A 14,286-nucleotide genomic window follows, 5' to 3' on the forward strand; every position below is an offset into this window, starting at 1 on the left:
TGCCACCAGCCAAAACTCGATCAGGGGGGACGGAGACGTGCCCCCTCGACTAACAGACTCCAGGGCAATCAAATTGCCCCGACCAGTACGTCCACAATATGATGGTTTGTACTGGTTTCTGTTAATAATTTGGGACTAGTAAAGCCAATGGTGACTTTACATGCCCTGGGAGACAGTAGTCAGTCCCAGGGTATGGAGTCTATGGTGAGGTGTCACTATGACACCCCTGTGTTACTGCACGGAGGGTGCTGTGTAACACACATAGTAAAAAATACATGAGACCCTATGGAGTAAAGGACCCCATAGCCCATAAAACACATTACCAGTCAAAGGAATACCATAAGTCATGTCCAAGAGTGGGAGAAAAGGAGTCTCACTCTTGGCAGGATGGAAAAAAACAAACTCCAGAAATCCAGCAAAGCTGCTTGGGGACTCACTAGGTTAGGAAATTCAGCCTAAAGAGGGAATTCTCCCTAACAGACTGGATCAACAATGGGACATGTGGCACTGCCTCCAGGGAGACCTTGTAGCAGTGACTTCTCTTCTCTGAAGAGGAAGAAGAGTGGTGGCGAGAGGAACAACCTTGTCTTCAAATCGAAGCTCTGCGCCCTGCGACCTCAACCGAGACCTCTTGACTTCACCTTTTCCTTGTGTTCATTTTTTTTATTTTAAAATTTGCTTCTTTAGCACTTGAAGCCAAAGCACTTCACAATACATTAATGAGATGATGCCTAACAATTAATGATATAACAAATCACAGAAAGATAGAATAGCAAGTAAAAGAAGAAAAACAAACAGCGTGAAAGATGAACGTGCTGATCCAAAACACAGAAATGATGAAGTCAAACAAAATGAATAATGCAGGCCAACACCACACTCCTACAGACGTGGTCACCAAATCTTGGGTGGTAGGTAGAGTATAAACTAGTCATAGATACAACGCAAGTAACTGAAGAACAAAAGCGAGTGGGAGCAAGTGGCATGAAGCTCAGTTTAGTCGCTAACTCCCGGAAAGCCTTAGGGTGCATGGACTGGCACAACCCGCATTCCTGGGTGTTATTTTTCTTCCCGAGGCAGTACAAACAAATCCTATGGGGGTCTAACACAGACATCTGTTGGCCGCAAGCTGCGCAAGGCTTGAACCCAGAGGCCTTCGCAGGGTTGGACATCATTTTTGCAAAAACGAAGTGCAGTGTTCTGAAGCGATGAGAGAGCGTGGAAAAAAGCAACTGAGGTCGCAATATATACTTGCTCAGACATGACATCCGGAGTGGGGTGCATAGGGGCGTTGGGGGTGATGCAGACGTTGAGCCGTGCTGCGCTCTATGGTAGAGGAAAAGTTTCGGAAGAACAGCTGCGCTGGGATAAGATTATCATAGATGAGGAATCCGTGGGGGAATGGAAGCCATTATAATGTGTGTTTGGTATTAGATGTCTTTCTACTAAAGAGTATGTTGTTTTCTGTGTGGAACGAACTGTACTGTTGTACCAGCCCTCTCCTTACCTTAGACTGAGGCCAGACTATAATGTAACATCACTACTGAAACTGCTGAAAGAGTTTGGACAAACCAGATGGATACTGTAAGGGCGCAGAAGACTCGGACAGAGAGAGGTCATGGTGGTTGGCATAAACTTTTATCCAAGTGAAAAAATAAAACCCTATCTTGAGGGGCTTCCCTGCCTCAAACGAAATACTAATGTCACAGTCAGGACGTCAAAAGTAAAAGTCAACAGTCCTAATCCTAAGAATCCTAACTCTGTTCCTCACACTCCAAGTTAAACTAAATCAAAGGAAGACCTTCTTAGTCCAGAGAAGTGACTCCCTTTCCCTGGAGAAAAGGCAGTTCAGTCTCAAGTGTTGCAGGGATGGAAAATATCCTTCCTCCAGCCTTCCTTAGGCGCTTGGTAGAGGTCATTAACTGCTGGGGGATTGTCACCATTCCCCAGCCTTCCTCAGGTTACTACTACAGTTCAGCAATTGGTAGGGGAACGTCTCCCTTTCCCAACCAGCCTTTTTCAGGCTTCTGCTCTGTCTCTGAGGTCCCAGACCCTGGTTGGCAGACCCGGTTCCCTTCCACCATGTACTGTGACGAAGAAGAGTAGCTTGGGTGCTCTTACAAGCTGTGGTGATTCACTGACCTGGGTTGGCAGACCTGGTTCTATTCAACCAGGTACTGCGACGAAGAAGAGTTGTTTGGATGTTTCTCCAAACAGTACACCTGATTTCATTCTCTATCAGGTCTCTTAGTCCCAAACAACGATTTGGTGTACTTGCCTGCCAAGTTCTATGATCATATGCATTGCTTTCTCAGATCTCCTTATAGTCTCTTACTCTTCCATGCAGACTTGATTTACTCCGTGCCAAGTACTGCCTCTATATGGTTTACTCTCACAGTCCTTGACATGCCCTCTTGACCTCACCTGCAGACTTGATTTACTCTCCTGCCAAGTATTACAGTCATATGTCTCATTCTCACAGTTCTCTTTGCTTCCCCCGCTCTTATTTGACAGTCCTGGCTTGCCTTCCCCTCCAAGCACTATCACGAAGAAGATTGGGTATTCTTGTTATGCGATGCAACTCTTCTTGGTAATGGTTCCAGACACGTACTGTACACCCTTATTTCCCATTCATGTGCAGCATACATTGATGATATCCTAATACATAGTCAAACTTGGGAGGAACATGTTCAGCACTTATATGAGATCATAAGGGCACTGAGGAAGGCTGGCGTGATCGCCAATCCTAAGAAATGTCACCTGGCACAGTCAGGCATTAAGTACCTAGGTTATTTCGTAGGTAATGGTTTGGTGCAACCTCAGGTTGAGAAAGTCAAAGCTGTAAAATTGACTCGAGCCCCAAAAACAAATAGGGATCTCTGACCCTCTTTAGGCCTTACTGGTTATTACCGCAGGTTTATCCCTAGTTCTTCTTGACTCCTATTACCTCTTGACTAACAGATAAAGGTAAAAAGGCAGAGCCACAGAAACTGTAGTGGTGAAAGCAGGATCAAGATAGCTTTGATATGTTGAAACCTATTATATGTAGAAAGCCCGCCCTCAAAGTCTCAAATTCCGACAGGCAATTTCTCCTGCAAACAGATGCATTCAAAGTTGGTATTGGGGCCATGCTCTCACAGGAATAGGAGGGAGTAGAGGATCCGATACTGTACATTAGAAGGAAACTCTTCCCTCGAGAACAAAACCATTCCACCATTGAGTTAGAGCCTGTTGATATCAAGTGGACAGTAGCGTACCTAAAGTATTATCTGATGGGACACAGGTTCAGATTAGTAACTGACCATTCTCCTCTGACTTGGCTAAGTCTTCAAAAGGATACCAACCCCTGGATTTAGCAATGGTTTCTTGATCTTCACCGTGGAACACATGAAGGGAAAGAACAAGGGAATGTCGATTTCCTTAGTAGGTTTCCCATCGGTGAAGAAGGGGAAGGCAGGCTCATAAGGGAAAGGTAATGTGACGATTCACAGGATCTCTTCAGTTCTCCCCAGAGGAGAGCCCGTCCTTGTGAGGCTATGGAGGTGAGCCTGCTAACCAACATTGCCCCTACGGCTGGCGGAAAGGGGTTCCTCACAGGGAGAGACTCCCTTCTTGGGGACAAGGATTGACATTCCGTCCAGGAACTCCCTAAACCACCTATTTGAGGAGTTGACAAGAACTTCTGAAGAACCCTCACATCATTGCCATGCCAGTACAAGTGAATATCATCAAGAGAGTGAAGACTACCAATGGACCAATCATACACGTCCCAGTCTATGTCAATATTGCAAAGAGGATAGAGACTGTCAAGGGACCAGTCTTACACATCCCAGTAAACAGGAATATGATAAATCAAGTAAAGAAAGCCACAAAAGCCAACCAAGACACGTCCAAGAAAACACAGACACTGCAAGGTTTAAAGAAGAATCAGGAAACAGACCTTTCTTTGTGGAATTAAAGAATTGTTTGTGTAATGAGCAAAGTGAAGCCCAGATGGGGTAGAAGCCCCCTTGAGGAATTAAAAGAACTCAAAGAACATTTTCAAACGCCATCCTAAGACATAACTGTTGAGGCTATAGAAGCATGTCCAGGAGAAGGGATTCATTCTGCTGGAACCCTCTTTTCTTTGAGTTTTCATGATCATTGGTAGGGACAGCGTAGGATAGTTGTGGACGGAGGACAGACTGTTGATTTGGACAATCTCACTGATAACAAGTACCCCAGTTCAGTTTTGTGTTAAATAGGGCAAACCCCTTATTTCTAGGGATAGAAAGACCTTTTATTTTTTTTTTTAATAAAGAAACCTGTAGAAATGTTACTAATTAGTCAGTGTCCTCCTTCTGGTCTACCACACCATCCTATGTGACATATTATGACAATAGAAATCTTTATGTGTATGAATGGGCTTTACATTTAAATAATCAAATCCTAAATTGGGATCTACTACCCCATGCAGATTTTTTCTCAATCACCTCTGAATTGTGTAGTCAGGTAGGCTGACACATTATGAGGTAATTACACAGTAATGATGTGATGATTAAGAAACAATGACAGGCATAACAAATAATCGAACAATCATATACTAAAGAAATTAATAAAAATATAGTAACATTTCAGTGATTCTTAAACATGACTCAGCTTTGATCTAACATTGCTACACATTCATATAACCAATAATCTACACACCACTTTACAGTAGAATTTAAGTATTTCTATCTCAACACGTACCTGCTGAAACAGGGATAGTTTCTTCACAACACTGCTTGGAAAATCTTGCTCACAGGTTGAACTCCGTGAAAACGTATGCCACAAATTTGCATCATCTAGGATGAGTGATTGATACAGAGGTGGTAATGAGGCCTATAAAAAGATTGTGCATATGTTTTGTAAATTAATAGCATACATACAATATAAAAATTAGCAATGATACATAAAAACGCACACACATTCAAAGACATGTAAAGTCAAGTACACTACTTGTGTGCTGATGTTCCTATAATGAATCAAGCACATAGGCATCATACAGGATTTCAGTGAAACATGAGACTAATACATGCCTTTGTTGATCTTTGTTGATAATTGTATCTGCGCCAGTAGTGGTTCCTGAAAACATTTCTATATATTTGCTAAGTGGTGACAGTGGTAAAATGAAGCATGTACCTAGGATCAGAATCACTCATAATCAAGAATACAGTAATGATATAAAGAACTATTAGTGTGCTGCAGTACCCAACATATGGAAACAAAGCAGGACAAATTTCAGTGGGGCATGTGCAAACTCTTGAATTATACCAGAACAGTTTAATGCTTTACTTCTGGTGGGGGAGGGCAAAGAAATTCACTATGGTAACTAAACATATTTTGTGCAGACACTAGATAGGCATTTGTCAGCCACTGCCATTGTATGCCATGGTACCCTCATCATTTGCCACTTACAGTTGTCTTATGGCCAGGTGGAACTGTTATTTTCCACAAAACAGAAGAGGTGATGGCTGGAAGCTTTAGAAATAGTAACCTCTGGTAATTGCTCTGGGCAACCCTAAAGACCATCGTTCTTCAGTCTGCCAAGACATTACAGAAAGGGGGAAGACCATATACAAATCAGGCTTGCAACTGATTGGTCACATCCCTTTTGCACAAGACCACAAGCAACCCCAGACATTTTTGATCTAATTTCGGTAATTTTCCAGGAATTGCCCCAAGACGTCTCTCTGAGTGAGGGGGCATGAGGGAGTACTTCTGTGCTCCAAACGATGCAAGAAACTGTGCAAACAATGGCAATACCTAGAAAACGTTGGAATACCCAGACATATTATTACCATATGTAAGGTTTACCCCCACATGTTAAGGTGCTGGTATTATGTGACATTTGAAGCCTCAAATACCTGTGAGAAACCTGAAGGTGTCTCCCTGACTAGTCCCCGGGGATCTGTCATCCAGGTGGCCAGGACACAGCCTTCACTATTGGATCCAGTTCCTGGGGGTGGACCAGAGAGGGAGGATCACCTGGATGGAGGGTCCTCGGGAGTGGGAGTGGGACACTGATGGGTGAGACGCGGTACCCCCCTTCTTATAACACCTTTTCCCCATCCTACCACATAGGATACTCAGAAACTCTGCCCCACCAACCCATTTCCGACACAAACACTTTCACACACCATGAAAGACAACAGACTAACACTAGAGCCATTGACCTGACATGTCCCAACACAAGGATCAGGCAAAGTCAGGCAATTGACCAGATTCACACACACCTGACAGCCCTTTCCCTTCCCCACAGTGATAAGAGGTGGAGCACAAGAGCACACGACGAGCAAGGCATAGCGGACGATGAAACAGTCATCCAAACACAGCAGTTCAAGAGGAGGGGAAAGGCAGCGAGAATCGGAAGGGTGACCAGGAGAGAAGCAACCTTGCCCTTTTCAACCCAGACCCACAAAGTCTCTGTGGAAGGAATAGTAAGACCGCAAATAGCCAGCTTGTGTTGCAGCAGATGCCAACGGTACATGGAGCATGTCTACGCTGATGAGCAGGAAGGAGAAAGACGCTTGCTACTGTGGTACCGTCCTTGACTCCAGATACAAGAAAAGCCAAGCGGTTCATCACAGCCGATGAGTCGAGGGGAGTACCAATAAGAAACCGAACTGTGTTGAATGAAAGTCTCAAAGTGGCAAAGTAATGAAAGTTCAAAGAACTGTTAACATTAAGGGAAAACCAGCTGCAGAGGGGTCCGGCACCACGTGGATGCTCACTCGGGAGACACTGGTTGATCCTGCGTTTGTTGATACTACTGATACTAGAAAGGGCCTAGGAGAGCTGCAAAAGGTCAAAGTGGTCATACAGAGGGCAGACAAAACCCCTGTACAGTCGAAAGTCTTTGACCTGCACGTAATTGGAAAGCTATGGGAGATGAGTCCTGTATAGTGAAAAAAGAGAAAGAACTGTGTAATTGGCAAGAGTGAACCCGACGAATGGATGCAGTTATAACGGGGAAAAGGCTGAAGTCCCAAGGAACAGTGTGTTGACAAGAGTGAACATGACAGAGGGATGTCCAGAGTGAACTGTTTCAAAAGACATTAAGACTTGTGAATGCCACAGGTGAAATTCTTTTGATGAAAGGTCTTAGTGAATCCGACAGAGGGAGGCTGCTATTCAAGAGGGATCTGAGCCCGGAAGAGGGGGATCCAGGCGTGAGAAGTCCACCCAACATACAAGCAGAAAGGAACTTTTGTTTATTGTTCTGAACATATCAGGTCATAGGAGGCAAGAGATTTTTTGTAGAAAAGAGACTTAACCACTGATGGTCCTGATAGCTGAGAGCGGAACTGCTGTCTCCTACTGGGAAAGCTCAATCGTGTGCTGTGCTCAGGAGTACCGCCTTGTCCCGTGCTCAAAACGCGGGGAAGGGAGACCCCGGCTACCACATTCTCACTTATCATTTGTGAACACTTATTTTCTTTCTTGTGAACCTTATCACAGACTCTTTTTGTATTTAGTTGTAAGGATTAAGGATTGGCAATAGTTTTCTTTTAGTCTAGTCCCTTTTATTTGACAAGACGCCACTAGGACTGCCTTATTATTATTTGATGGTCGTAGCTTGCTCCCATCTTAGATTTAGATTAGACGATTTTCCAACCTACCTATACAGTTTAATAAACACCCTTGAACTGTGATCACTTGTGCCTGTCTTTTCTGTTGCCACCATCAGTTCCTTACATACCCCAATAATGCTGTCAAATGCTTCACACGCCGGCAGGCAGGTAAAGTACTGCTGAGCAGACTGGTAGGCTCGCACACAGAGAAAGCCCTGCAATCCGGTCCGACAAGTAGAGAGGCAGACACACATTCATACTGAGAGGTCCAAACACACAACCATCCAGATGGAGGGGCGCACACACTCACATCCAGGAGCAACACACACGCGCAGGCAAACACAAAAGCAGGCATACAGCCCACATAAAGATGGAGGCAGTGTCATGTAGCCAACTGCGTACCACAATAAGGCCAAACACAGATATGAGGTCAAAATGAGTTTTATTAACCAAAAATATATCCTCCGGGGTATGCAAACAACTTTAAGTCCGTAGGACACTCTTTCTTCAAAGTTCTAACAGCATGGGCTGCACCCCCTCAATCTGGTAAAGTTTATGTTACTACTTCTTCTTGTTTCTTTGTTCGAGAGTCAGTTCTTCTCTGGATCACTGTGAGGAAGATTTATGCGCAGCCTGCTGGTAATGGCTGTTTAACCATCAAACCTAAAGGTAGACGAATGTGCCACTCCAAAAGGAAATGCCAAACTCTCCAATGCTAACTGTAGCAGAGCAGTCAGGGTTAACCTCAGGAGAGAAGAAAGATGGCATAGGTGTACAGTTATTCCCCAAACAAAACAAGACACAAAACTGGCATACTGAAAATATGAAAATTACCTTCATGGTGATTCAGGTTCTATTAGTCCAGGCCCTCCCTCCTTCCCAACTGTTGCGTACGCCTGCATTTGCAGCCAGACGGAAAAAGCTGGCTGCAAAAGATAGCTGCTGTCACTTTAAGAAAATTGAAGGTGCATGGCCTAAGTCACAATGCGTCCCTCCGTACACCGGGCCCACACCATACCCCTATGTCGCCCCATACCCCTATGTCGCCAACATTCCACACCTAGTTCCTGGATTTCGCCAATGGCGGTACATTTTAAGTATATGCTTACTATAGGGGATGGCTGGGTGGGTGTTGTGTAGGAGGAATAGCCTGGATTAAGAGAACCTGAATCAGCATGAAGGCAATTTTTCATTTCTCTTTCGTCCTGCTCTCCCTCCTTCCCAACTGGTTGGGACCAGACTAAAAAGCCTTAAAATAAGTAAGGGTGGAGGAGACAGCATATACGGAATTCAAGCAAACAAGTTGCCGATCACCCACCCACTGTATATCTGTTCTGTTGTTAACTCTGAAAAGCGCTCTGTTTTACATCTGTATTGTTTTATATCTCTGTAAAGGGGTCCGTTTTGTCTCTAAGCCAGGTACATGCTCCATAAATACAATAATAATAATAATAATAATAATAATAATAATAATAATCTGTAAACGGAACCATGTTTCTGTCAAGAGTTAAAAATACATTCACGAGTTACTCTATAGAAGATTGGTGGAGCTAGCTGGGTTTGCCTTCCCCCGTTTCCACCTACACAGCCTCTCAGGTATTGTCACTTCCCTCTCTTAGGGTTCTGATCTCAATAGACTCAACCACCTCTTTACTTATTCTTCTTCTGCTCCTTCTCGATGCAACCCCACATGCTCATTCCTCCTCCCACAGTGGGTTTTGACCTACGGATCCTGTTCCATTCCTTAAGCCAACTGTGCAATGTATGACCCTCCTGTTTGGAGGGCAAATACTCGCTGGTATTGTGATTTCCTCCTGAACTGCCTCCTCTTGACCCTGCCCTCTCTCCACCACTTGCTGCTCTTCTCCTGCCACATATTGGTGTTCCTTTCCTCCCACCTCCACTTGATCACTTGCTTCCTCCTGGTGGTTCCCCTCTTTTTTGTTCTCCCACTCTTGCGTGCAACCTTCTGCACTTCAGCCTCTTGTACAGCAATTTCCTCTAATCTAAACTCCTGGTCTTTACCAACATCCTCCTGTATTCCAACCTCCTCCCACACTCCAACCTCCTCCAATCTGCCAACTTGCTCCAACCACCTCTTCCAAACACCCACAGCTCTGGGCTTGTTTGCAGAACACCTACCCCGCCCTTGGGTCAGACTATTGGTATGGGTATGTCAGTATTTCAGCCATCTTGGATCAGCAAGGACGGTCCCCCTGTGCCTACAAGGGACTGTCCATCTCCTGCAGTAGAGCCACATCTCCTCACAATCACAATCTATGATCTACATTATGTGCGCTGGTGAGTTTTGGACCACCCATTCTTCACATTTAAAATGATGCATAGACTAGCAAATTTCAACCACTGATTTCCTTTAAGTGCCCCTATAATTAACAGGCCGCTGCCTATTTAAAGTGGCAGTATTGTCGTAGGACTGCCAGCCAATCTGACAAATGTCATTGGGAGGCTGGATGTCACGGTCTTCTGGCCACCGGTGGGGACTAAGTGAGTTGATCTGCATTTTACTATTCCACCAAATTAGAAGGCAACAGTATTACCATCGGCGGTAATGAATCTAAGTGATTTGGCCGCGTTAGAAACTACCGCAGCCGAAACGTTTGCATGAGAAAGGTGCAAAGTACCAAAAGTTTGCACCTTTCTCATGCAAACACACATACATACTCACACCCACACACACAACACATCCATAACACCCCGCCACCCACAATGTTAGCACACCCCACCCACTACATAAACAAACCGCACTTACCTTCATCTTCATGCTGGATTTCTGCAGCGCCAGTTCCCTTTCACTTCCGTGATCGGGAACTGGCGCCGCAGGGTCCTTTTCTTTTTTTTTTTTTTTTAAACAGAAGGCTGCAGGGGTGTCCACCGCAGCTCCCGCTCACTATACCATAAAGTATAGTGAGCGGGGCGATAAGGGCGACACCCCGGCAGCCCCTGTTTTTTTTTTTTTTTTTTTAAACGGAAGGCTTCCGGGGTGTCCCCCGCAACCCTTGATCACTATACCATGAAGTGTAGTGAGCGCGACGATGCGGATGACACCCCCACAGCCCCTGTTTTTTTTTTTTTACAATGCTACCACCAAAGGTTCAGACTTTTGGTGTTCGAAACTTTGGTTGTAGCGACCATTTTTTGTCGGTCAAATCGGCCTATACCGCCGATAATACCATTGGCGGAATGAATGCCAACATATTTCATAAAACTGTATTTCCGGCCTTATTACAAGTTGTAAAATGGCAGTAATACCTTTGAAATGGTGCCGTAATACCACCAAAATCACAGTTCTTTTACCTCCACCTAAAAGGTGGCAGTAAATCCATACAGTTGATGGAAATTAAGCAACAGGTGCACCCCATCCACTCAGGAAGGCTACATTAGACCTACACCTTCCCTAAACACACTATCCAACACCATCATGTTGCCATTGGCTTCTGTGCACATGGACATGCAGCTGCTCCATGGACATGCAGCTGCTCCAGCTCTGCATTGAGCTGCAGAGGTTGGAAGAGCAGGACACAGATGATAGGAGGAGGAGGAGCGCGAGGAGGAGACACAACGTACAAGTAAGCACCCATACACTGGGTCAGGACTTCAACCTGGACCTTCACAGACACCCAGCTAATCACCCTTTACCAGCAGAATAGGGACACCAATGCTGAGCTGCTCACCCTGATAAAGGATGACAGAGAGCAGGATCAATATCGGGATAGCCTTACCCCTGCTGTTTAAGCTTGTGTCAGTCCTGCATTTCCTGGCAGCTGGCACCTTCCAGCACACTGCACGGTATGTCCCAGCCCACATTTTCCAATGTGCTTGTGCAGGTGCTGGACGCACTACTGTGCCATGTCTCCCAGCACATGTCTCTGCCCACCACCCCATGACAGGTGCATGCCATGAAGGCACGTTCCTATGCAACAACCCATACGCCCAACATCATTGCTGATCTGGACTGCACACATGTGGAGTTGGTGGCTCCCCAGGAACCTGAAGAGGTATACCACAACTAGAAGCAGTACCACTCCCTGAATGTCCAGGTCACCTGTGATCCTCACAACCTCCTTACATACTGCTGTGCCTGCTTCCCTGGTAACCGACCACAATGCCATGATCCTGCAGGAACAGCACACTTCCTGGGATATATGGAGAGACACAGAGGGCAACGGACTTGGATATAGGGTGAGTACAAGTACTATCACACAGACTATTCTCGCAGTAAAATAGACATGCCATGTGGGGGCGGGAAGTTACTACAACTGAACAATGCATGCCCTGTCAAGGCCCTATACATTCAGGATCTGCCCGCATATGGGAGACTACAACCCACAGGACTAGGACATGAGTGACAATGCTGCAGTACATCGCCAATGCATATACACCCAACAGGCTAGCAACACACACATAGGACTACAGGAACCAAAATGCAACATTTCACATCCCTATACATGGAACAACATGCTACAATACTGCATCAAAGGAATGCAACACTGGCAGGAGTAATGCCCGGTACTCAGGTGACCATGGATGTGAAGCCATTGTGAAAAATATGCACACAACTTGCACTAGTACCACTAAACACCCAACAGGGCACATGCATGGGAGCAACGTAGGGCACATGCATGCCCAACACAGGCACCATGGCATGTTGCCCTGTCAATCACAGACCTTGAAAGCGACGAGTGCTGGCTGTGAGCTGAATGCATGATGTTCCAAGACAGAGAAAATGTACCCCCTGAGTGAATGGCTCCATATGCAAGAACTGGTATGGTAAATCATGTAGTGAGACAATACCTGTGAAATGCATGCACAGACTGTCTATCAACATGCCGTTGGAATGTGTAAAACATCCACAATGCTCTGTGACTAACACCTATGACCTTTGCCCTTGCAGGTGACTCTGGATACCTCGAGCTACCATGGCTTATGACACCAGTGTGGAATCCACAGACACCATAGGAGGTGGCCTCCAACAGGGTACACGTCCAGACCAGGCTCTGTATCGAGCTGACCTTCGGCCTGTTGAAGACTTGTTTCCGGTGCCTACACCGTTATGGAGGGGCCCTGATGTGCAGGCAAGAGAAGGTGGTACAAATTGTTCTTTCCTGTACCATGCAGCACGACATTTGTATCAGGTGGAATGGTCCCCTGCCCCCCGATGAGAAAAAGCCACCCCCAGGAGAGGGCGCTGTCCTGCCACGCACTGAGCGGGAAAGCGGTAGAGATAGAGGTAAGGTTCGGCAAGAACTTATTAACATTTTCTTTTGATGACAATTGAAATGCACTTGCTACGCACCTCTGTATATAGTCACATTATTCATTAAACACTTGCACACAATAAGGAATATCCTAGTATTGCTTTCAGTGAACAATAATTTAATGTGCAAATGCAAAAAATCCTCCCCAAAAACCCACCCTGAATACCATCCCCAAAACACACTCCTCGAATACCATCCCTAAAAAACCATCCCCAAAAAACTATCAGCGAAAAAACCAGCAGCGAAAAAAGCATCAGCGAAAAAAGCATCAGCGAAAAAACCATCTGCGAAAAAAGCATCTGCGAAAAAACCATCCCTACTCCCGAAAAATCCACCCTGAACACACTCCCCAAAACATCCCTGTAGTGTCCGACGGTTAAGTCCGGTGCCTCTTGGCCATGGAAGCCTGCTCCAGCACCTTGGGAATCAGTTGGAGCTGTGAGCGGTGCCTTCGGGATGCTGGGTAGTGAGCCCTCTGTGGTGGTAACAGAGGTGGAGGGCTCTAACCCCTGGGCCAGGATATACTGCAGGGCGAGTTGATGTACTAATTTAGTGTCTCAACAGTGGCTGAGGTCGCCTCTGTGTGCTCCAGCATTCTCTGACCTACTAAGGTCATGGCAGCGGTGGCCTGCCCGAGGGAACGGGACATCCAGTGGCTACATCCCTGCATGCCCGCCAGTGCCTCAATCGATGCCTGCTGCCGCTCAATGGCATCTAACCTCGCCGTTATAGTCGCCATATTGTGCATGGGAAGAGGCGGTGGGCTGTGTGGAGGGTTTGGGCTGAAGCATGAGGAGTGCAAGCCCATGTCCGTCTCCTCCTCATCCCCCTCCTCCTCCTCAGTGGTATGGACAAAGCCTGTGCAACGATTGACTGGTGGCTGCACTGCCTGTGATAGAGACCCTGACCTCTTGCAGCCAGAGCAGGGACAGCAGCAGTCTGTTATGCCGCAGGTGCTGGCTGTGGCGTGGCCCTGGTAGCTTCAGTGGCAGTCGTACCACATGCTTGGCTGGCAAAGTGGCCACTGTGAACTGGCATGGGGATGGTGACATACTCCAGACCTGCCAGAGTTTCCACTGCAGCGGTAGGTGGTGATTGTGGTGGACTTGCTGCCCTGCTCGGCTGCCAACGGGTCTGGCCTGTGCATGGGTGGAGGTGGATGGTGTGCCAGCAGTGGAGAGTCCAGCCTCATCACTGTCTGTGAACTGTGTACTGTGAGGTTGGCATCATGGATGGAGACACAGACAACAGATTAAAAGTTAACAATAATGAGTTATAAAGAAAATGTCCGGATGGAGTAAGGCCTATCTTGCCATAAGGTAATGTGGGTTTTCCCTACCTAAAGAAACCAAGGCAAGGTTTTGTCAGAATGCTTGGCTGGCAAAGTGGCCACTGTGAACTGGCATGGGGATGGTGACATA

The 14,286-nt window shown here is 46.1% G+C and overlaps 1 protein-coding gene across 3 annotated transcripts in view; it reads right to left on the reverse strand.

Annotated features, from left to right (window-relative positions):
- Positions 1 to 14,286, reverse strand: part of DYNC2H1 (dynein cytoplasmic 2 heavy chain 1) — a 3,314,293-nt gene that overhangs the window by 505,463 nt on the left and 2,794,544 nt on the right. For all 3 annotated transcript variants that reach the window (XM_069639013.1, XM_069639012.1, XM_069639011.1), the window contains one exon: positions 4,726 to 4,857. In XM_069639013.1, the coding sequence (XP_069495114.1) occupies positions 4,726 to 4,857 (132 nt within the window). The remainder of the gene's footprint in view (positions 1 to 4,725; positions 4,858 to 14,286) is intronic.

This window comes from Ambystoma mexicanum, chromosome 7q (assembly GCF_040938575.1).
Source record: "Ambystoma mexicanum isolate Mex_15411 chromosome 7q, UKY_AmexF1_1, whole genome shotgun sequence".
Lineage (NCBI taxonomy): Eukaryota > Metazoa > Chordata > Amphibia > Caudata > Ambystomatidae > Ambystoma > Ambystoma mexicanum.